The 25,070-nt window shown below is 43.4% G+C and overlaps 1 protein-coding gene across 1 annotated transcript in view; it reads right to left on the bottom strand.

Moving 5' to 3' along the window:
- The window catches only part of LOC147894653 (carotenoid 9,10(9',10')-cleavage dioxygenase-like), a 29,226-nt gene extending 6,725 nt beyond the window's left edge, over nucleotides 1–22,501 (bottom strand). The window contains exons 1-13 of the mRNA XM_087384395.1: nucleotides 22,256–22,501; nucleotides 21,972–22,042; nucleotides 21,810–21,824; nucleotides 21,556–21,667; nucleotides 21,338–21,437; nucleotides 21,149–21,211; nucleotides 20,868–20,978; nucleotides 11,675–11,859; nucleotides 11,453–11,588; nucleotides 11,166–11,283; nucleotides 10,987–11,088; nucleotides 10,646–10,900; nucleotides 10,245–10,356 (exon numbers count right to left, since the gene is read on the bottom strand). Coding sequence (XP_087240521.1) covers nucleotides 10,245–10,356; nucleotides 10,646–10,900; nucleotides 10,987–11,088; nucleotides 11,166–11,283; nucleotides 11,453–11,588; nucleotides 11,675–11,859; nucleotides 20,868–20,978; nucleotides 21,149–21,211; nucleotides 21,338–21,437; nucleotides 21,556–21,667; nucleotides 21,810–21,824; nucleotides 21,972–22,042; nucleotides 22,256–22,498 — 1,623 coding nt within the window. The 5' untranslated portion in view covers nucleotides 22,499–22,501. The remainder of the gene's footprint in view (nucleotides 1–10,244; nucleotides 10,357–10,645; nucleotides 10,901–10,986; nucleotides 11,089–11,165; nucleotides 11,284–11,452; nucleotides 11,589–11,674; nucleotides 11,860–20,867; nucleotides 20,979–21,148; nucleotides 21,212–21,337; nucleotides 21,438–21,555; nucleotides 21,668–21,809; nucleotides 21,825–21,971; nucleotides 22,043–22,255) is intronic.
- Nucleotides 22,502–25,070: the final 2,569 nt, after the last annotated feature.

The raw sequence follows: 25,070 nt of genomic DNA, 5'->3' as shown, positions 1-25,070 counted from the left end.
GCCTGTCCTCTTTCGTTAGGGTATACTTGTTCTTCGTCGGCACCGAACTTGAAATGTTGCTCTGCTTCTTCCGAGTTGAATAGAGGTCCTTGTTGACGTATCGGAGAAAAACGTGGAGAAGAAGAAGCACGCGGTGTGCGGGTACCTGCTTCAAGTTCCTTCCATTTCTGAAATTCAGCAAATTCTTTAAAGAGTTTGGAGAGGTATTCATCACCTTCAATCCTTGCAGACTCTCTCTCGACATATGACGAGGGTGGTGGTTGAATAGAGGTCGATTCAGGCTGAGATCGCTTCGGGGAAGAAGGAGAAGACATCTTCAGTTGATGATCTATCTTCCAAGCTTTCCAGGTCAAGGCTCAGGTGTCGATAGGCACACCTTGCTCTGATACCATATAAAGAAAGTACTTGGAGACAAATAAAACAACACTGAAGACTAATGATAGCTGAAGAAGAAATATATATCACCAAAGGAACTCAATACAAGATAAGAGATATTTGAGAAAGAAACTGTGGAGGGAGCAAATAGCAGTCCTCCAGAACAGCCAACTGAAGTGGGCTCTGCACTAGCTCCACTAGCTGGAACTGAACCAGATCTGGGTCAGCAACCTATTGCCAGAAGAGCAAAGGTTTGCTGCAGATCTGGAGGAAATAATACAGCAGTAGAGAAATAAGTCGATGCTGATCTGGAGCAGCAGTAGGAGAGGATGATGAAGCGGAGACAGAGGAGGCAAAGATGCTGGAGCTGAAGCAGAGGAGGCAGAGATGCTGAATTCTGCACCCTGTTTGTAAGAAATCCTAGATTTACTATATTTAGAAATGTACTAAGGAACAGAAAGGAGACTGAGATAGCAAAGAACAAGGAATAACTGTATTGCTTGAATGTCTGTAGGGTGGATGTTGTAGTGTCATCCATACAATTGGGCCTCTCTTATATAGAGAGTGAAGAGTCACACATGAAAAGGTGTGTACTCCAAAGGGTATGTGCATGAAGAGGTGTGTACCCCTTGTGAAGGGTGTGACCCTTAATGAGAGGGTACATTACAATAGGAATGTCTCTTCAATAGAATGTCTCTTGTGAAGGGTTGTGCCTCATTAGGAAGTGTCCCGTCGAAAGGGCAAGAGTTGTGCCTCTTAGGAAGTGTCCCGTCGAAAGGGCATACCCTTCCACAAGTGTCCATTCATCAAACCATCCATAAGTCTAGAAATAGAGAAAGGAATACGTCACAGATCGTGACATCCCCTCCCACTCAAAAGAAGACCCTGGTGGAGATAATGAACTGATGTAGAAAATATCACGGTAAATTCTGGAAATACTGCTGTAAAATGTCAGGGTACTGCTGTAAGTCTTCATCAAACTGCCAAGTAGCATCGGAGTCGTCCAGATCTCGCCAAAGAACAAGGAATTCCGTGATAAGTCGATGTCGAGTCTCTCGCTGTCAATGGTCCAGAATACGCTCAGGAATAAGGAGAACATAATCATCTTCGATTTCTGGGACATAATCACCTGCAGGAGGAACTGCTTCATCGCCTGGAATGTACGTCTTTAGCCAAGAAATATGAAATGTTGGATGGATTTTACCCCATGATGGTGGTAATTCCAATTTGTAACTTGAAGGTGAATTTTTCTTGACGATCCGGAAAGGTCCATAGTATCTTGGTCGCAACTTAGGAAACACAGACTTAACCGTCTTATAGCGATGTGGGGCTACAAATAATAGCACCATGTCACCATTGTTAAATTCTAGGTGGCGTCTATGTTTGTTGGCAGACCGTTGATACCGCTCTTGCGCTTTTCGCATATGATCCCTGACTTGCAGTAGAATGTCTTGCATTTCTTGAACCAGTTGATCAGCTAGGGCCACTCGATGTTGAAGTACAAAATTTGTTGGTACAATCGGAGTGTGTCCATAAGCTGCTTGGAATGGTGTCATGCTGATGGCGCTATGGAAAGAGTTATTATAAGCAAACTCAAGGAGTGGTAGATACTCTTCCCAGGCTGCGAGGCGTGACTGAACATAATGTCGAAGCATTTCTTCCAGAACTTGGTTGACTCTTTCAGTCTGGCCATCTGATTCTGGGTGGTAGGCTGAATTAAACAGTAGAGTTGTACCCAAAGATTCGAACAGTGAAATCCAAAAGTGACTGGTAAACTTAGGATCTCTGTCGGATATGATATTCTTGGGTAATCCATGGTGTCGGAAGATGTGTTGTATAAAGAGTTTGGCTATGTCCGGAGCCTGTGCACTGCTTTTGCAAGCAACAAAGTGTGCCATTTTGGATGATCAATCAACAATAACCTCTGGAGGATCGTGGTAGTGTTGTAATGAAATCCATGGAAATACTTTCCCAACTTTCAGTTGGAACTGGAAGAGGCTGAAGAAGTCCTGTTGGAAGTCGTCGGCTTGCTTTCATTTGTTGACAAGATAAGCAAGATGTAACCATTTTGATGACGTCGCTTTTCATCTGAGGCCAGTAGTATGTTGCACTGAGTAGCCGATAAGTCTTATTGATGCCTGGATGGGCAGCATAAGGAACTACATGATGCTCTTTTAACAAAAGACGTCGAACATCCTTGTCATGTGGTACACAGACGCGATCTTGATAATACAGAAGGTCGTCCGTATAAGAATAGGATGAGAAAATCTTTTGTTCGGAAGTCGAAGGTTGATCTTTTGAAAGAACCTGTACTGCTGTGCCGAAGTCTTTGTCATTGAAATACTTTCCTTTAAATGAATTCGGAACATCCATAGATAATGTAGAGATTACCATGGCTGATGCTAGAGGTAACTTGCTGAGAGCATCTGCAACTACATTGCGTAGTCCTGGTATGTACTCAACGGTCATGTGAAAGTTGGCCAGAAACTCAACCCAGCGTGCTTGTCTAGCATTAATGACTGGCTGAGTAAAGATATACTTTAAAGAGTGATGGTCTGTCTTGACCACAGAGTCGGCTCCCATGAGATAATGTTTCCAAGAGCGATAAGCATGTACAACGGCAAGAAACTCCTTATCATAGACCGGATATCGGGTTTAGATATCAGAATGTTTATGGCTGTCAAAAGCAATAACTCTGCCTTCTTGCATCAAGACTGCTCCTGTAGCGATGTCGGAAGCGTCGGTCATGACCTCAAATGGAAGATTTGGGTCAACAATAGCCATAACTGGTGTGGTAGTGAGTGCTTGCTTGAGTTGTTGGAAACTATACTCTGTTTCGGAAAGCCATTGAAAAATTGCTGTGCTTTTCAATAATTCGGACATAGGAGCTGCGATTTCGGAAAATTGATAGACCTTTGTATGGTAGAAGTTTGCCAATCCGAGAAAAGAGCGGACATCATGAACATTCTTAGGAGTAGGCCAGTTTCGGATTACCTCGACCTTCTTAGGATCCACAGAGATGCCTTGAGCGGAAATAACATGTCCCAAACATTCGAGTTGGGTCTTGAAGAACTCACTCTTCTCAATGTTGATGTAGAGAGAATTTGCGCGGAGAACTTCAAAAACTTGGTGAAGATGTTGTTTGTGCTCATGTAGGGATCTGCTGAAAACAAGGATGTCATCGAGGTAAACGATGACGAACTTATCGAGGAAAGGCCTGAAGATGTCGTTCATTAATGTCATGAATGTGGCCGGGGCATTGTTTAACCCAAAAGGCATGACCAAACATTCATAGTGTCCATACTTTGTTCGAAAAGCTGTCTTGTATTCATCACCTTCGCGTATGCGAATTTGATATTAACCTGAACAAAGGTATAGATGCTATAACCCTTCTACTCATAAGTTTACAGTGAGCAGAGATGTTGTTTTTGATGAGATGAGCAGTTGGTATAAACCAGTAACTGTGATTGATGATGTAGATGCACTGTAATGCTACACAAAATTCACAGCAACAATCACAAATATTAGTGAACCTGCATTGTCCTCTAGCAGTGGTTCACATACTTCACCATGGACAGGTAGATTGAGATCAGGAGAATCTCCTCAAAGCAATGCAGATAGTGGTATGCAGGTATCACGAAAAGAAAAAGAGAAGGTAGATTAGCCCATGTTTGATGTGAATGCAAGTCACTCTTATGTGGATGGTGAATCTAGTGGCTCAGAATAGAGCATTGATGATGAGTTGGGTATTCATTTATTGTTACACCTGGAGTAAGGAAGACCAGGGTTGTTTTGAGAGCACCTGGAAGTGAGCCTATTTTGCGTAGGTCTACCAAAGCTAGGTATCCTATGGATAGGCTGAAATATGATGGATTTACAGCCATTCACTATGCCTATATGGTCAAAGTGATATAGGAACCAGAACCCACTTCTTTTGAGCAAGCCATGGGAGAAAAGAAAAATAGGAGAAAGCCATGGATGCCTTGGAAGCAAATGCTACATGGGAATTGGTGCCTTTGCCTAAAGACAAGAATGCAATTGGCTGTAAGTGGGTTTATAAGGTGAAGCAGAATGCAGATGGTTCTGTGAACAGATACAAGGCAAGATTAGTTGTCAAGGGGTATGCATAGATATATGGCATTGATTATAAAGAAACATTCAGTCCAGTTGCAAGGATGGCAACCGTAAGAGCAATCATTGCTATGGCTACATCAAAGGGATGGTCTTTACATCAGATGGATGTAAAGATGTAAAGAATGCTTTCTTGCATGGTGATTTGCAAGAAGAGGTCTTTATGGAGCAGCCACCAGGTTATGTTCAAGCTGTTCACCCTGAGTTTGTTTGCAGGTTGAAGAAAGCCTTGTATGGCTTGAAGCAAGCACCTAGAGCATGGTCTGACAAGATAGGATAGTATCTTGTCACTATTGGCTTTCATATTTCCAAGGCAGATTTCTCACTTTATGTGAGAAAAACAGAGAAAGGTATTATGCTGCTTGTCATTTATGTTGATGATTTGATCATCACAGGTGATAGTGATGAAGATATCCTTCATGTGAAAATGCTATTGAAGGAGAAGTTTGAGATGAAGGATTTGGGAGAGCTGCGTTATTTCTTGGGCATTGAGGTAATTAGATCACCAAGTGGGATACGGCTCTTGCAGAGGCAGTATGGATTGGACATGCTGTCCAAATATGGGATGACAGGCTGTAAGCCTATTTCAGTTCCTTTGGAGCAGAATGTGAAGCTGAGCGTAGATGCAGGTGAGCTTCTGGAAGACCCTACTATGTACAAACGCATAGTAGGAAGTTTGATTTATATGATTATCACCAGGCCAGATTTGAGCTATGCTGTTGGATTGGTAAGTCAATTTATACAGGCTCCAAGGAAACCGCATTTGGATGCGGCTAGACGCAAACTCAGGTATGTGAAGTCCACATTGCAGTATGGACTATTTTATGAGACTGGGGTTCACATATAGTTGCATGGACACACTAATGCTGATTGGGCTGGTAGTATTTCTGATAGGCGATCTACCAGTGGATATGTGTTCTCTTTTGGGAGTGCTATAGTCACTTGGAGTAGCAAGAAACAACCTACAGTTGCCTTGTCAAGCATAGAGGCTGATTACAGGGGTGCAGCAACGACTGCATGTGAGGTAGCTTGGTTGCGTAAGCTACTTTATGATATGCATCAATCTACAAATGGGCCAATTGTCATTTATTGTGACAACATGAGTAGTATACACTTGGCAAATAACCCAGTCTATCATGCTAGAACAAAGCACATTGAGGTGCATTATCACTATGTGCAGGAGAAGGTTCTAGTAGGTTTTATTGATCTGGTTTATGTTAGCACACAAGATCAGGTAGCTGACATATTCACGAAGGCATTAGGTGCAGAGAAGCTGCGCAAGTTCAGAGACCTGCTTGGTGTGCAGGAATTGGGATTGCCCATGAATAATAGCTGGATGATAGCTATCTTTATGTACTCTAGTTAGTGGCTCAGTTAGTATGCCGGCTGCGACTGGGCCGAATGTGACCTTTGTCGAGTAGTTCGGTGACCTGTCTTTGGATTTCTTCATTTTGAGTGTAAGAAACCCGATAAGGAGGTTTCGACGGTGGATTACTGCCGGGAATAAGTTCGATTGGGTGATCCACTAGTCGTCGAGGTGGTAACTGCTTTGGCAATTCTTGTGGAAAAATATCCAGGTAAGGCTGGAAAAAAGGTTGGTTGAGGTATGCAGGAGGATCCTGTGTTGGTGTCTCCTCGACTGCCGTAACCAACAAAAGTGAAGTCTTTACTTGACGTTTACGAACCCACTTCTTTACTTGTAGGGCAGAGGCAACTGGGGTTGAAGGAGAGTCCCTAGAACCAGTTAGCTCAATAAGTTTTCCCTGGTGGACAAACTGGATAGTATGGCTGTGAAAACCGATTGATGGATCATAGTCGTAGAGCCACTGTTGTCCAAGTATGACATCGTACCGAGAAAGAGGCATAATGTCGAAGTTCAACTTGTCCGTATAATGTTGGATGCGAAAAGACAAGTTTTTAATCCTGGTGTTGCACAAGAAAGGCGTTCCATTTGCGAGTTCAATCTGATAGTCCATGAGACTAGGACTGGTGGTCAACCGAAATTTATCGACCACAAAACTGGCTAGGAAATTATGAGAACAGCCACTGTCGATGAGGATGGTGACCGTTGTTCCACGAATCGATCCTTGAACACAAAGTACTTGAGTGGCCAGGGAAGGTTCGGGGTTGCTGGCAAGGCTCAGGTGGATGGTATTCGCCATTCGAACAGCTTTGCCTTTCTTGTCTTGTGCTGGGCTAGCATCTTCTCTTTGGGGAGTGCTAGGTTCCATATTGGAATTTTGCTTTGGGCGCTTGGGACAATCGAACCATCTATGGTCCCCTGTACAGATGGTACAAAGTCCTTTTGTGTTGGAGCTGTTCTTCTTGTCAGTGGCCGCACCTTTATGTTGGGGATGTCGGTAATGACTTTGTGAAGAAGAAGAAGCGCGATCCTTGGAGGAGCGCTTCTGTTGGAATCCAGCAAATGATTTCTGAGGCTTCTGGGAATCTTGAGACTGTCGCTGACCTTGATTACCGAAGTTTTTTCGAAACCTGGTGTTATCTTGAGGGCGAGCACCTTTGGCCATCGGAGAGTTCGGTGTGCGATTAGCACTCTGCTTCCCTGTGTTTAGGAAATCTGTAATGCGCTCTGCGTAAGCAATAGCGCCATCTGTGGTGGTGATGTTTGCTTTAAGGACATCAATGCGTAACGAGGGATTTAGGCCTGAGATGAAAGCGTGAAGGCGATCATCCTCAGTTAAACCATCAATCTCCAGCACTAATGTGGTGAACTGAGAGATGTAGGAAGACAGGGAGCCCGTTTGCTCCAACTGTCGGAGTTTTGAACGTGCTTGGAAGTCCGCACTGACAGGTATAAACTGCTTACGGAGCACGTGTTCAAAACGGCCCCATGTTAACACAGTTTTGCCGTCCTTTAAGCGTCTTTGCCACCATACAAAAGCTGTATCCTTGAGGAGGGAGGCTGCCAAGGCGATCTTTTTGCCTTCAGTGAGGTCAACAGTATCAAAATACATGCGCATTTTTGCGAGCCATTGGTCAAATGTTCGGCCATTGCGTTGACCAGTGTAGGCTTCCGGAAGTTTGATGTCAATTCTTTTAGTTTTGGAAGCTTGAAGTAAACGGTAGAGGGCACGTAGTTCAGTGTTTTCTACCTCTGGTGGGAATGAGTCCGCATAGTCGTCTGGTTGCGTCACGTCATCCTCTGTATGTGTGGTACTTCGAGAATCTTGAAGTTGTTAAACTTTTTGGACCAAGTTGGAGATGTTGTCCTGAAGCTGGGATATTTGAAGTTGCAATAGTGATTCGCCTTGTACGTTGACTTCAGGAGTCTTTTTGGGACTTGATTCTTTAATCTCTGGAGAGGCTTCACGCGAGCGTTGCGACATATCGGAGATCCCTGTGAGAAGAGCGCGAACTTGCGCTCTAGTTTGTACCATTCCTGGAAGAGGATTCGGGCTGCTCCCTGAGGTTGCTCATGTTGGAGGGGGCAGGCGAGGCAGGATGGAACTACCCGTGAAAATCTGGTAAGGGAGGTCCTGTCTGAGGTAACACTGGTGATGCCGAAAGTGGTGTTACTGCTCGTGAGAGGACAGGAGTAGGTTGCAGAGTCCACGGATCTGAGAAGGGATAAGGAGCTGCTGTCGGAAATGGAGGATATCCAGGAGGAGTGCCTTCAGAGTGTAAATACTGACTTGGAGAAGGTACAACCTGTAGAGGAGGATATCTGGGAGCTGAAGGAGGTGGAGAGTACCCTGGAGATGCCGAAGGTGAGGGGTAAAATTCTCTCCAAAGATGGACAGCAAACTCTTGAGGAATATCGGGTTCAGGATATCTTCGTGTCTCGTGGAACACAACCTGTACTGTGCTGAGGAAGTAATGTAACTGAGGTGCCTCACGCAGAAGGTAGAGGATGTGGTCCAAATCACTAGGAGGGCACGTGACACAGAAGACCCAAGATGCAAAGGCTCCGAAATGGGCTGGCTGTGCAATTTGAACACGATATTGTGTGGTAGCTGATGCCTGAGGTGTCCTTGAAATGCCGGGTGAATTACCAGGGGTTTCCATGCTTTAAGGTGGATTCCTTCATTTGCTGTAATTTGTTAAAGGGAAAAGAATCCTTAAAAGCAGATTGGAAAGACTCCACCTGGCAATAATTTAATATGCCAAATTGTTGCGTAGAAGAAGGCTGCAAGTTGCTGTCCGGAGATCCATGTTGCAATGTTTTGCGAGGAGAGATCGAGACTTGTCTGGTCCGGGCTGTCAACAGGCGGTCTTCATTGCGCGAGGAGGCTGCAACTGGTGCTGATTTGGCAGGACAAAGATGGCGAAACAAGGGGGGGGGCTGCAGGCTGTCAATGGCGAAGCACGTGGCAGTTCCCAGGGCTGGACTGCGCAGGAAAAGGCAGGGCTTGGCTGGCAAGGACTGCGCAGGAGGGGGGGGAGGGGCTGCATGCTGGAGAGGCCAGTGAATGCGCAGGGCTGGCGTGTTGGCGAGGCGAGGCTGCGCAAGGGGCTGGTGTGCAGATCGGCGCAGGGCTGGCGGGCAGTACGGCGCAGGGCTGCGCAGGGCTACAGGTAATTCCGTACGGTGCAGGCCATACGGAATAGAAAAAGAGGGGCTGCGACTTTTCGTTGAGGCTGCCTAAGGTGGTTAACTGGCCCAAAAATTAATTTGGGGGTTTAGTTAACTCTAGGTAGCTAGGGTTAACCTAAAGGTAGGGGATGGGTTTATTTTTTTCCCTTTTTACCCCTCTAGGTACCCTTTTATAGGTGCTTGGTGCCTAAAAAGGTGTGCCTATTCGAAGAGGTATGACCCTTGGAATAGGTGCACCTTTTCATGAAGGGGTGTGTCCCTGTTTCTAGAAGGGGTGTCCCTACATGAATGGGTGTGTCCTTTTGTCCACAATGGGGTGTGTCCCTTGAGTGAGGAGTCGAGACTCTTCATCAAAAGGTGTGTCCCATGGTGGAAAAGGTTCGTCCCTTGGTTTTGGGACAGCCCAAGCACCTGAAAAGACACGATTTTTGTCGTGTCCATTCACATCAACTTGTGATGTGTGGGAGATGGAAAGGCCATAGATGACTTTAGGCAGGGTTGGCGCTTAAAATTTTTACGCTCATCCTCTCCATCTCTTCCATGCACAATGTGCACGGGATATCCTTCTAGCGAAAAAGATGTATTAGATCGGCGCTAGAAGGTGGGGGGCATTTCCTACAGGCAGGAGTGAAATTTGCTCTGATACCACTGTAAGAAATCCTAGATTTACTATATTTAGAAATGTACTAAGGAACAGCAAGGAGACTGAGATAGCAGAGAACAAGGAATAATTGTATTGCTTGAATGTCTGTAGGGTGGATGTTGTAGTGTCATCCATACAATTGGGCCTCTCTTATATAGAGAGTGAAGAGTCACACATGAAAAGGTGTGTACTCCAAAGGGTATATGCATGAAGAGGTGTGTACCCCTTGTGAAGGGTGTGACCCTTGATGAGAGGGTACATTACAATAGGAATGTCTCTTCAATAGAATGTCTCTTGTGAAGGGTTGTGCCTCATTAGGAAGTGTCCCGTCGAAAGGGCATACCCTTCCACAAGTGTCCATTCATCAAACCATCCATAAGTCTAGAAATAGAGAAAGGAATACGTCACAGATCATGACACTATTAGTCCAAGCAACATCTGCATTACTTCCTTGTACTAGGGTTTCCCAAAGTAAACTAACCATTCTTTTTTGACAAAAGTCTACAGTTTCAAACAGGAAGCTACTTCGAAGCTCCTTACCTCAGTAACAAAGAGGGCATGAAATCCATAAGGAACCCTGGAAGGGAGCTTAACAACACCAACAGGTTCAGGTGCCATAGTTTTTGCATCAAAAGTGACTACCTCCGACTTTCTGCAATTCCAGAACATGGGTTACAAACAAAGATCAAGCATGTAAGTGTCGCCATCATTCTAATCCAATACTCGAATGCAGAACAACAGTTTCAGATCAAATGAAAATGCAACACAAAGAAGCCCTTTTGGGGCACACAAGCATGACAACCAATGCTGCTTGTGCAGGTACTAAGCATGTAAGCCAAATATATATTCCACTATCTCCACTTTATCTAGTCTCCAGTAAAATTTCAGTTTCCATCTCTATTGTCTGCAATCAACAAAGCAGGAGCAAGTGACAAACATACCCAGTGTTCTCATCATGTACAAAACAAATTAGGTAGCCATCATCTTCATCCTCGTCTACTCCAGAGGCTTTTGGGACAAATATTGCTTCAGAGCCATATCTTCCAGGCCCAAATAAAACCACACCCTTCACATTGCCTCCAGATTCAATCTCCTTTGTCCCCTCTAATGCAGGCTCAACCCAAAGGTCAAACTTGACCAGACCTTTGACTTTTGTTGTATGCTCAAGAATGGTGCAGTAAGCAAACTGTTGTTTCCTGACGCCAGAACAACGTATGTCATTCAGAGATTCAGTATAGATGCTATGAATTCAAAACAGCTGTACGAAAAAGTAAGTTCTGACCTTCCAGTGTACTTTTCATTTATGCGAGGGAATTCGACAGAACATACAGAAAGCTGTTTTTGCGATGCATGGCCTGTCTTTAGGTTGAAACGCAGCTCATACCTGGGAAACCAACATTTTTAGAGCTTCTCAACTGTTGCTTTCTGAGAAATGCAAACAAATGTTTGAAAAGACCTTACAATTGCGTTTCAAATGGCTTGGGCTTTTCTTTCAATGTTCCTGATAATATCTCAAGGTCAATTTCTGGCATCCGACATGTGTACAGGACGACTTCCTCTCCTTCTTCCCAAGCATTAACTGCAGGGGAAGCCAACTTTAAATCATCAAGATTGAAAAGCAGGCATACAGTCTATTAAAAGACTGTTTTATTCAGAATATGTGACTGAGCCCTTGAGATGCTGACACAAGACACTAGGTCTTTAAAATGACAGATAAAACAGAAAAGGAAGAAGATAAATGTGAATACCATTATGGAACGCATAGCATGTGGGAAGCTCAAACCATTGAATTGCAGATTCATTTTTTGCATACCGTGGAAAAATTCCAAATCTTGCTTTTTTGGTACGGTCGAACTTTAAAATCAGCTCTCCCTTTATCATCTCCTGAGAAAGTAGAAGACGATCAGATTTCCCTATTCTATAGCATACTACATGATGAGGAAAACCTCAGCTGTTGAGCAAAAGAGCACCTTGGGTTGAAAATAGAGAGGCATGTCCATGAAGATGGCATAATTCTCTGTGATTGCAAAGTCATGCATCATGATTGGTCCTGAAATAGTGATTGTGACAGGGTCTTGCATAGTGCCTTCCTTTGATACAACCCGGTAAGTACAGTAGGGAGGTTCAGCTTGATACCCAAAAGTAAACACCTCGCCTGTGCAGTAACCAGACACCAATGTGAAAAATATCGATTAAAAAGCCTGTTTTCTCCCAATCACAGAACAAAATGTTATACCGTAAACAGACACAAACTCATATCACTGTGGCATCAGCATGGATATCGTTAACCAGGGCCTCACCACCCAAATCCAAATCATCTACGAGAAAAATGTTTGGAGAAGAAGGCTCTGTTTGGGCAGATGTACGACTAGGAATATATACATTAGAATGTATTAAAATGTGTTTTTCCCACTATTTGAGATCGTATGCAAATTTCAACTGCAAGAACTAACAGAAATATGTTCTGGTGTCTCTACTAATACAGGAGATGTTGGTCAGAACGTGACAGCATTATTTAGGCTGTAGCAAACTCAAAGTCATGGTCAAAACGTGTCAGCATTATTTAGGCTGTAGCAAACTCAAATCAAGGCTGATCACATAATACTTCAATTTTGTCACACAGGCAAAAGGAGGTCGCTTACAATTCCAGAGTCCTATGACCTTAATGTGGACTAAGCTGCACATGCTTTCTCCAGGATGTATGAATGCATGGGTTTGGTGGTCTTCTCCATCTATCAGTATTGGATACATGGAATTCAGCCGTAGACTCTGCAACTTATCATTTTCAAGAATGCAGTGATCACACTGACTATGGCAATATGGTCATGGACGTAACGAGCGGCTGGGAAAATGGAAGCTTGGAGAGAGAAAGAAAAAGAGAGAGAGAGAGAACTCAAAATGATGAAAGTATATGACGCATGCATGAGTAAAATTTTTAATAAACGAATTATGTAGCTCAATTTTAGTAAGTTGTTGAACTTTAAGAGTATTTGAAGGAAAGATAAGTCACTTGATGTAAGTCACCTCGATAAGGCATATGATACAATCCGGTGGGATTTCCTTGTAGAGGTGCTGGACCGCTTGGGCTTCAGGTTCAGCTTCATCTGGTTACATGTTTGTTTGGCAATGCACTGCCCACTGGCTCCCTTGCTCTTTGCCATCACGACTGTCCCATTAATGCAGAAGATCAAAGAAAAGGTGGAGGGAGGTGGGGTCAGAGGGGTCACCCTGCCCTCCAGTAGCTGTTTGCCGACGACATAGTCTCGTTCTCCCAAGAGCAGGAGAGCAGCGTCCAGGCCCTCCTGGAGGTGGTGGAGACATTCTGCAAGGCTTCGGGTTTGAAGTGCAGTTGGGGCAGGCCCTCCTGGAGGTGGTGGAGACATTCTGCAAGGCTTCGGGTTTGAAGTGCAGTTGGGGCAAGTCTTTCATCTTGAAGACGGGTCACGATCCCCCGCAGGACTGGGTGAAGCAGCTGGGGATGATCCTCATCCCCCGGGGGGAAATTATGGGGACGCCGCTAGGAGTCGGGGTCTCTCTCCGACTAGTTCAAGTCAAAGATAAAGGCGAAGCTGGAGGGGGTGGAACGCCCGGTGCCTCCTGGTGCAGCACATCCTGGCGGCTTTGCACACCTATGTAGCTTCGATTTGTCACTCTAGGAAAACCCATTGGCAGGAGATTGAACACCTCTTTAGAATCTTCGTCTGGGCAGAGGAACTGGGGAAGCGAAGGATGCACCATGTCTAGTCAAAGATGGAAGGAGGCATAGGCCTTCCGGATGCCCAGAGGAAGAACACAGCGCTTATTGCTAAGTGGCTAGCGCATCTTTTCTCCAAGGAGGCCCCCTGGACAGAAATTGTAAAGTACTTCATCTCCAACTGTAAATCGGAGGGGGCAGGGAAGTGGGCGGGGTTGGGATGGTATGAGAGGTTGATGTCTGACTTTCCATGAAAGAACTCTGCGTCTGACATGGCACATGGATTGGTGAGAGTCTGGAAAAGCTATATCCCGCTCCTGACGTGGCAAGGGAGAAGGGGCCTGAGGGGGGACGGTAGTCTTAGGGAGTCCCTCTGGTGGAGCGTCGCCCCGAAAAGGACCAGGGAGGCATTCAGACTCCACGATCCGACAAGGGCAAGGAACCTATTCTATAAGAAGACCTGTGGAATATGTGCACAGCGGACTAGAAGACATCGGGAGGAGCTAACAACGGAGTTCCGACTAATGAACGGTGAGGTCGACCTCATCCGTGCGTCCTTGAGAGAACGCCAGAGTCCTAGCCGACGAACTTTATCCTGGCGACGGACGAGGTTGGACAGACAATGGACACTGGGGCGGACGCCGCTGAGGAAGATCACGGTGACGGGAATGTACTAGCACCTTCACGAGGTGGAGGGCCTGAACAAACTTTGGGGGATCAGAAGGGGGGAGAAATGGTGGAAGAAGAGACTCACAGAGATCTGGAAAGGTTGCGATGTAGAGAAGGCAAAGTTCCTGTCATGGAAAGTCATCAATCACGGGCTCCTGGTAAGGGCGAAGTTGGCCAAGAGGCTGCAGATCAATCCTGGCTACGCGCTATGCGGCGAGGCAGTGGAAGACCTATGTCATATCTGCTGGAGGTGTCCGGTGGTCAAAGAGGCCTGGAAGAAGCTAGAAAGGGCCGTGAGGAATTCAGGTCTGATGTCTCACTTCTCTATCAGATGGAGCTGGAGAATCCTGGTGCTGGGAGAGAAGATAAGCTCCCATCCACAGTGGCAGCATGTTGGCCGTACCTTACGGCGTCGGTCCTCCTGGGGGTGTTGGAGTATAGGAGCAAAATGGTGTTTAAACACAAGGTACAATTGGGCCTAAGAGCCCCAGCAATGTTGGCTATTGTGAAGGTTTATCTTTGCGACCTCAGCAAGATCTTGAAGAAGCGTGAGCTCATCATCAGTGGGGCCATGATGGCAGTAGAGGCCAACTTTGTTTTGGGATAGGTCTTAGCTTGTCTAGCGTAGGCCAGAGTGTCTAGCCCTATGGAAGGCCAAATTTTGTATCAGGTCCTTTTTTGGGGGCTAACCCCCCCCCCTAATACATCCAGCATTGCTTTATTTGTTTTTTTTTTAAAACCAACAACAACAACAAAAGAAAAAGTTATATAGTGACAACTATCTTATTGTGTCTTTGTAGTCAAAAGTAACCGGTGTAGTGACAAGTATATATTGGAGAATCGTAGCCACCTTGATTTGTAATTGTTGGAGTCATACATTGTCTTTCCTAATTAACTAATGGCAAGTTAGTGCTAGTTTGACATTTGCGCTTATGTCAGTATGTGTGCGAGTAGTTTTTCAAGTTTGATTGTTTTTCTTGGTTGAACAAGCATCTTTCCATTGCTACGATAGAGCATCAAGTTATTTGCCAATATTGAACTTCATGTGAAATTTGTGAATATACAATTTCAGAGTAGTGCTCTCGGACCTCGACACGCCCCTGACGATGTTGGTCCCCCGATCTCCCACATCAGTCTCGACCCCCGTCGCGCCCTTGACCCCGACAAGCCCCAAACGGCATCGAACCCCCGGGCTCATGCGTAAGTCGAGACCCCACCGCACCCACGATCCCCCAATCTCTTGCGTCGTCCCGAACCGCGGTGCACCCTCGGCCCCCTGAGCACCATCGTCGTCACAACCTTCATCATGCACTCGTGTCGCTCTCAGACCTCGATGCGCCCCCTCACGACAGCGCCGTTGCCCAGAGCTCCCGCGTTCGGTCCCGACCCGCATCGCACCCCCAAGCTCCTGCGTCAGCCCCATGTGATTTTTAGGTCATTGATAGCTCTAGATTGGATTGGTGTGACTAGGAAACCCATTTGTCTTAGTTTGAAACTTGCTTTAGGAAATTCCTAAAGACATTTTACTTTCACCAACTCAAACCTCAAATTACCTTGGGGAGCAAAAGCTTTGAAATGTATAGAAAATGATCATATTGATATTAAGTAATGGGAACATTTACAAATAGTCTTTAGCACTCTATATTTAAATTATAAATTAACTTTTTGACTTTTTAAAAAAAACTTTTTGACATATGGTTTTTAAACACATCCTAAAAGATTTGATATGCATGGTTTGAACTCCATTAAGACTTGCAATTGATACTACTTTCAGCTATCTTCCATTGGAATCAATGGATTAAATTTTTATGTGATCAAAGTTATGCTTTTTACAATAAAGTTTTATAGCCATGTTTTTTCATACCTTTGTTTATGAATTATGGTCATAATTCAAATAGATAAGGAATGTTGCTAGCTCCAAACTCTTCACATTTAAAATATCATATAACTAGGCTATATATTTTATTAAATCAATTATACTTAATTGTATAATTAGGCATTTCAATACTATTTTAGTAGGCAAGTCAAAACCCTTTCATTTATGCTGTTTTAGAAACCATTTTGTTTCAAAACCAAAACTACTTATGGTAATACTGCATGGGGATTTGATTGCATTACTTAGTTTTAGGTTTCTATAGTTTTGGCTAATCGTTTTAGATTATGCAAGGATATGTATCCCAAGACACAGGAGGAGATTGACTATATGTCAAAGGTTTCATATGCATCAGCAATTGGTAGCTTGATATATGCAATGGTATGCACAAGGCTAGATATTGCACATGCAGCGGGAGTTGTAAGCAAATTTATGAACAATCCAGGTATAGAACATTGGATGGCTGTAAATTGGATTCGCAAGTATTTGAGAGGTACGACTTCTCATGCATTATGTTTTAAACGTTCAAACATTTCTCTACATTGAGGACATGTTGATTCAGATATGGCAAGCACATTTCGGAAAACAAGTTTACAAGTTTACAACTAGAAGTTCTATTTAGAATTATGTCCCCGTATAAGATTTGAAGTACAAGGTTTCCGTGAAATTTTTGGAGAGTATGAGGAGAGTATATCAAATATAACATTTTCAAAAAATAGTATGGCAATTAGTAGTTTCTATAAATATTTTTTCTCTTGTGTTTATACTCTCTGTGTAGTTGAAATACAAAATTTAAAAATAATGATGACCAATTTTTTTAAAGTTCTAATTTGACAGAATGAACATGGTATTATTCATGATGATTGAATGTGTAGTCCAGGATTCTACTTTAGCAGGGGGGTGATTTGACCACTAGATAGAAGTGTTTAAATTAAATTCCTAGAGAGTTATTGTTGGATTAACTAGTGATGATCAAGGGTTGTTACCTAAGCTTTCGTAGATTAGTATCACTTAAATTAATAATCTTTATTGATGAAATGTATAATGACAAAAGGAAGCAAATGATTGATAGCATATGATTAGTATAATAGATACATCTTGTCAAAATTAATATTGAATTCAAAGACATGATACAACATTCAATAAAGAGTCCTGATCCAAGCTGATATGATACTTTCAACACTCACAAGCATAGTTTAAGACAAAAGAAGATGAATGACACAGATAGTTGAAACACTTGTGGGCTAGTGAACATGTTTACCTCGAGGGGTGCACTACTAAGAAACCCTATGTAGTCCCTATGTATCAATTGCATTCAAGGGGTATTTAAAAGCCCCACATCCAACTTTTCCCCCAATACAACCAACCCTCTTTACTTGTGAACTAATGGACTTTTTTCCAAACATTCAAATTAAAAAAAACCCTCCCGTTATTGTAATCTTGTTAATTTCTTTTCTAAAGTTGAACTAAGAAACCTCTTCTTTTGAATGCATGTGCTTCTTGTTAATTTTTTTTCTAAAGTTGAATTAAGAAACCTCTTCTTTTGAATGCATGTGGTTCACTAACTTTTTGTGCAGTGAAAATCAATCCCCCCCCAAAGAAGATTTGTACACCCGATGTTGTATCCCATTTTGCACAATCATCATGCATTATGCTCACCAACTCTTCATGCGTTCTCTTTCTCTCGCATGGATTGCTCTTTCTCTCGTATGGATTGCTCTTTTGCGCTTACTCGTTCATACTGTATGTCCATCCCTTGCATGGGTTGCACTTTTCCGTGATAGAATCGCAAGTCTCAAAGCTCATGGTTTTGGGATATATAGTGTGTGCCCTAGGTCTTAGACCTAGGTGAAGTCTCCATGCTTAAAGGACCTCAAGAAAACGTGATTGAAAGGACATCAAAATAACCTTCCTATTGAGCACCCCTATCAATAGGTAACAAGTCTTGCTCGGAGCAAGGAGGGTGCAAGGCACAAGATGTGCTTTTGATGCTTAGATCAGGTGATTGGTTATGAGCATGGAATGATTATAGAAGACCCTCATCTTACTAAGAATGAAGAGGTTGTCCATCTTCTTCACTTTCCCTTATTGGAAACAAATTAAAGGAGAATTAAAGTAACTCATTTGCTAGATCCTTGATGCACATATTCGAGCATTTGGAAGCATCCTTGAGACATGAGGCAAAAGGTTCTAGAGGAATGCCATCTCGAGGGATGCACGTACTAAGAAACCCTATGTATAATGTGAATTCAAAGGGTATTTAAAAAACCCCTTTCTTAAAATATTTTCATGAATTAAATGGGCATAGAGGAATTGCAGCTACTACTCAAGCTTTAGAGACATATTTTATTGGCTAGCTATGCGTAAAGATATACATCAGTTTGTTACGGAATGCCTTACTTGTCAAAAGGGAAAATATTATAGATGGAAGGCACCTGGCCTACTAATGCCTCTTTCTGTGCCCCAGGCAACATGGGAAAGTATTGCAATGGACTTCATTTTTTAGTTATCTCCTAGATATTATGGCCCTTTCAAGGTTTCACATGAGATAAATGAAGCTGCATACATGTTAGAACTGCCACAACATTGGGAAGATTCACAATGCTTTTTATGTGTGTCTTCTAAAAAAATATCAAGGGCTGGTGCCTACAAAGCTAGTAACTGAAGATCCACTAGAAGTGGATGAGAGCTGGAGGAGGACCTTCAACCAGAGCAGATTGTGTACCGCAAAGTCCCCCAGGGCAATGAATGTTACAAGTACCCTAGAACTATTCGGCATTGAATGCCAAGTGGATGGCTGAAAACATGTTCTTTGATCATCCGTGGCTCTGGATATTTACAAGGATGCTTTTCAGCTGAGGTTAACTGAATAGAATCCAAGGGGATGTCATCAAGTTGTAAATACTCCAAGTCAAAGTTCTAATTGACCATTTATTTCATCATAATTATAGAGTTCTTCATTTATTTAATTATATTCAATTGAATGTTTTTCATTGGTCAAAAGTATTGACCACGGTCGAAGATACTTAACTCCGATAAAGTAAGATTAACTCCAGTTAGGGTGACTTGGCTTAAGTCAAGAGGATTGGCCATGGTCAACCAAAGTAGTATCGAGCTGACTTCAGCAAGAGAGTGTTGACTTCGGTCAACAAGGTTGGCTTTGGCCAAGGAGGGTTGACATCAGTCTCACAACGAAGATGTGCCTACTTCAATTGAAGAGATTTGGTTATATAACTAAGGCACCTTGACTGTCGGTCAAAGCATCAAAGAGGTTGACCCTGGTCAACTAAAGAAATATTATTTATGTGTGCACATTTGTTTCGTGGGAATACACACATGTGTTTAGTGGGGATGCCCATAGTGACTAGTAATAGTCTAGAGTTTTACTTTGAATGCAACCACTAACGATTAATGGATGCCATGGCTATGTGGATGTAACTAACGATGGTGTAGGTACCAGAGAGTGGTTAAATCCACTAGGTATGGACTCTGGAGCCTAGCGGGCCACCAGTCTATGTGACCGAGGACTAAGAAGACTCTGAGATGCCCTATTTGGCTTAACATTGACAAGTGGCATGTTGCCAAAAGAACTAACGGGAGTGCGAGGTGGCAAGAGCGCTTAATATCTCCCTGAGATCTCCCTATCCAGTAAAAGTGGTACAGTCTGATGTTCTTAATAAATTGGAAGTCATTTGGAAGCGCAAGCTTCAAGGCAGTACTTGGCAAGATACTCAACGGGTTACAGGTGATGGTTCTTTGGGTCTTAATTGCTGGATTAGTGGATGGCCTTTTCAGTTTGACATCGTGCCTATTCAGCACAGGCCCCAATTACGTTGGACTCTCAATAGGAAGGGGATTACCTCATGGAATCAATTATGGATTTCTCACCACAATTCCGGAGGACTGTGGTTGAACTCTCTCGGCTTTACCACCTCACACCTAGGGAGTGTCTATTTATTACTACTACATTATCTAGGCTGAAGGAGTGTTGGCCCACGAGCTCTTGTTTTCTATCTCCGCAGGGTTTTAGTGGGTGGTTTGGCCTTTGGTTAAGTACCAGCTGCATGATTTATCTTCACAACTGCCTGCTTCTATTCCAGCACTCTCACGGGTTGCGTGGAAACTTTGGGCTCTTTTTGCCACTGCTGGGATTTGGTCGCATAGGTTATGTAAGGTTTGGCATGCTACATCTTCTAATCGCCTTAAATTTTTACTTTGGCGTGTTCTTGTCAGTAAGCTATCCACAAAGGACAGAGTTAGTAAGTGGAAGGGTATTTCCCCTATTTGTGTGTTTTGCAAAGTGGCTTTTGAGAACCATTTCCATCTCCTTTGGGGGTGTTTATTGGTGCAGTTTATCTGGCGTCGCATTAACTTATGGTGCCAGCGTGGAAATATACTCAATCCCGCTAAGTGGAAGCAAGCATTATTCGGAGAAAAAGGTTCCCTCAATGATTCACAGTAGTTGGCATATCATTCGAGACTGCGTCATTCATCACATATGGCGGCTCTGCAACATGGTCAAGAGAGCTCCGTTTCGAGGTTTCTCTCTGCGAGATGTACAACTGGAAATCCTTCAAGTGTTAGACTATTATGGTCTCTGATGTGAAGTGTTTGTTTTGACTTCATGTTGCCACACACTTGCATCACCCTTTGGCTCACGCTCAACCAAAACTCAACTCTTGGTTGGAGTTATTTTCAGTCTAACTCTAGGGTTATGCTTCTCAAGCTGTAAATTTTTCACTTTTTTTGCAAATTAATTAATAGAGTTACGAAAAAACAATTTGTCCTGAGAGAGGAAGCGATTGCATTGAAAATTCGTGATCTAACTTTTCACGTAAGTTACTACGAATGCTTTCGCCCGCCCAAGTCCCTGATACAAGATCCTGCAATTTTAGAGAGGCAGGTAATAAAACTATGCTTTTCGCACCTGTCACAGGATCGACTTTTGGGTGGGCAGTAAAAGGGTGCGACAAACGCTTCTCGTAATCCAGAAGGCCAATGGTTTGAAAATCTCCATCTTCAAGGATTCTAATTGCATCTGCAGGACAATCGGGCTCAAACAATCAAAGTACGAAAACATTTTCGAGGGCAAAGGCCAAGCTTGCACCGTGAACCTACCATCGACAACACCAACACGACAAGATTTTAAATGCAAAGATTTCGGCTAGCATTAGCTTCATAGTTGCTAACAAAGTGTGTGCAACTCACATGGTTTGTCGGCTTCATGTAGAGCTAAAAGTCTTCCGTCATGATAAAGGAGTGCTGTGTTACCTGCAAAATCCACATCAATTTTTTCAAAACTCAGCATTACGGAACAGGAAATATTTGAAGCGTAGAAGACTACTGCAGGGTTATGTCAACATTTTCCTGATATCTTAAATGTGATACAAAGCTTACCAGTTCCGAATCCTTGAGAAATGTCCAGCACTTTTGCCTTACAACGAAGGCTGTATATTTGTCCTATAAAAGCACCGAAAATCCCTTTCAAATCTCCAATCTGCAAGACGGGTATATCCTTAGCCACGTTAAATATCGCGCCCCAACAGTGTAACCTAACAGGAGAGATTGAACTCAAAAGCTCATTAGTCTCTCAAAGTTTATTAGGATTGTCAAACCTTAAGGAATTTGGATGCACCGAAATGATTTTCTTGCTTCAGTTTCGATGTTTGAACGAACCGCGATACGTACGTTGCTTTGCCGTCCTTGATGCGTAACCCATGCACCATCCTGCAACCATAGCGTCGACGATACAGACATAGAGAGGCAATTAGGCCCGTGATTTATTCGTCGATTGGTTACTCAGTGTAATTGATAACTTTGGCACAAGGTTTAGTAGACAAAGGTGCAGGTCGACGTAAGCTGTGCATACCCATCTCCGTCGAACCTGCGAAAAGCAGACGTTATATAGTCACGAGACAGGACCAAGCCAAATATACTCGTCCGGTCACACAACCACAAACATTTAATTCGTTGAGAGTCCAAGACCCGACGTCTGATCAGTTTGGTTTATCAAAGGCGAGATAGGTTATACCAGTGATAACCCGCGATTGGCTTGAACTTTGGATTGGGTCCAATACGCACGATCTCCCCATTCAGACAGCTCTGTGTGATCATAATTGCAAGCAAGAAAGGTCTAGTTGTTTCAAAAGCGGTCTCATATTTCGACTTCCAATCTAAGGATACGCACTGTGCTCGCTTCTTATTTCCATGGTGCACTGCAAGCATCCACGTGAAGACGAACTGTGCCTAGCTTTCGGCAGACATAAGCGTCGGAAACAACGGAAATAAGACTTCTCTAGGGAAGGTAGAACTCACCGGAAGAGAGCCAATGACGGGAAGGTCCGGGCAGGGATCGGACTCAGGAACGGGAGCGTAATTTCCATTAAGATAATGGAGCGGCTTGGAGGGGGATTGGGAAAAGGCCCAGACGAGAGCTTTTTCGAGCAAGTCGAAGATGTGGGCAGCGGTGCTGTTCTTGGGGGATGGGTGGGGGGAGACGAGCTGGGGGCGGGAGCCATTGGAGGGAGGTGACGGATCAGCATCAGACGAGGCAACCATGGCTGCTACGAAGCTTTTGCGGGGGGAGGGGAATGCAGACTGATGCTAGTGTAAGATGAAGAGGAAGTATGGATTAGAGACGAGAGCTGGCTGCAGCAATGGCTATGGCAAGTTTTCAAAAGATGGCGATGGGAGAAGCTTTCAAAAGATGGCGACGTAACATGCTTTAATTAGTTATTACTAATCGCATTTTGCGAATTAATCGTTTAATCCGAGTTTGTTGACTTTTCCATATGTGTGTTGGCTTGTGTGCCCTTCTCCTGGCCTTGCAAACAGTCTTGACGATGATAAACAAGTTATGTAGGGCCTTGCATTTGAATTTCATAATTTTAGCATATAACCACAAGTCTTGTTTTTATAAAATTAAATTTAGCACATAGCAAGCACACAACACTTTGCATTTAGCACATAACACTTTGCATTCTGCATATAATGCTTTGCATTTAGCACAGAACCACACGTTTGTGTGGAGGGGGAGGTGGCACACTTCCTCTCAAACATGGCCTTCCTTGGGTTCATGTCATTTTCCATTCATCACAAAGGATTTGAATTTAGCACGTAGCAGACTTTGTATTTGGCACACAGTACTTTTCATTTAGTGTAAAACCACACGTGTATAACCACACGTTTGTGTGGGAGGAGAGTTGCAAAATAAATTTGAAGATAGTTTATAAAGATTATAATTCAAGGAAAGTAGAATTGACTTTAGATATTAGAGATGAGATGTATTATATAATTAGATTGCAATTTGCATTTTGTAAATAGCAATTTGCATTTAACATATGACCACATGTAGTGTTTTATTTAGCACATAGTAACTTGAATTTGGTTAATAGCACTTTGCATTTCATACATAGCACTTTGCATTTGCACATACTTTGTATTTAGCAAATAACCACACATTTGCGTGGGGGGAGAGTTGGCACACTTCCTGTCCAAAAATTGAAGACAAAGAAATGTGCCCTTCCTTGGGTTCATTTCAATTTGTATTCAACACAAAGCAATTTGAATTTAGCACGTAGCAATTTCAATTCAACACACACTTCGCATTTGGCACATAGTACTTTGCAGCAGTTAGCACATAACCACACATTTGTGTGGGGGGAGAATTGGCACACTTCCTCTCCAAAAATTATAAGACCAAGGAACGTGCCCTTCCTTGGATTCATATCGAAGTTTGCATTTAGCACATAGCAATTTATGGTAAATAGCACTTTGTATTCGGCACATAGCACTTTGAATTTGGCAAATAGCACTTTGCATATTGTAGCATACATTTTTTCAACATTACATGATCCAACTGAGAATGCTTGCTATGCAGATTGGTGTCAACCAACAAGGTCTTGTTTCAATAGTGTGCTCTTTGTTTTGACAAGTAGGTACCATTACTTCGTGAGAATTATCTTACATTATAATCAAATCCTATAGCTTTGCCATGGAGCAGTACAGTAGTACAAGTAACAGGGAAGCGACGTCCATGCATTGACAAAAGCCGCACAGTATCTTGTCTTGAGGTCATATGGATGGCCCGAGTCTTTTCCAAGATGAGGCTTGGAATGAATTAAACAAGTCAAAACTGATAGCAGTACAGGCTGTTGTCATAGTATAGCTGATCTTCTTTCCAAGAAAAGGCTAATTGGAATGAGGACTTCAAAATTGATAGCACAGGCTTTTGTCATAGCCCATTTCTAAGAGATTAGGAAGGCAAGAAAATTGGATCATAGGAGGAGGTCCACACATAAAAGCTACAGTCTCTAAGGAGCCAACAACCAAATGATGCCCTAATATACCTTGTGATGTACCTCCAAGACTCATCTTCAGTCTCCCTCGAAACCCCATACTATACCTTGAAGTTGGACTACTGCTCTGCCCATTTGTTTACCTTGTAGCATAGCATTATATCCTCCTCCCTCCTATTTGCAAAAACAAGATAGATCTTTGTTGTGTCTTCAGAATCCTTCAAAATTGCCCTTATCAGTTGATATATGGGAGTTATGCATGTCCCTCGAGTCAACGTTTGCTTGGGTGTAGCCAATCGCGGAACTATTTTTGGGACCATTTTGGGGCCACGATGCGATGCACTCTTGGGTGAGATTTTGAATTTTGCACGGACCCGTGCACTCACCGAAAATGTTCTCGACGTCATGATGCCACATTGGTGTAATAAGGAGATGCAATCTATTCATTATGAACACCGTGGAGTTGGACACACAATAACTCTGCACTACATCATACATCTCTGCACTACTTCGTGCAATGCAATCTCTGGCCTGACCATCTGTCATCACACAGCCTTTTGCCGCAGCTTTGCCACTTGTCACTGGGCAGCGCACCCATGCAGATAATGAAAATTTAAGGTTGGCTTGGAGAGACCACCGCATTGGTTCTTAGCATAATAATGAGACACACTCTATCATTTCGAACACCACCGCAGCGCCTGACCACCTATCATTGCGCAACCTTTTGTCGTAGCTTTGCCACCTATCAATCAACAGCATGCCCATGCACATCATGAAAACTCAAGGTTGGCTTGGAGAGACCACCGTGCTAGTTCTTGGAGTAATAATGAGAC

This window comes from Dipteris shenzhenensis, chromosome 14 (assembly GCF_047967505.1).
Source record: "Dipteris shenzhenensis isolate YYH24624 ecotype China chromosome 14, Dip_SZ_1.0, whole genome shotgun sequence".
In the NCBI taxonomy this organism is placed as follows: Eukaryota; Viridiplantae; Streptophyta; class Polypodiopsida; order Gleicheniales; family Dipteridaceae; genus Dipteris; species Dipteris shenzhenensis.
The sequence above is the reverse complement of the archived record's forward strand: the minus strand, read 5'-3'. Positions and strand labels throughout refer to the sequence as shown.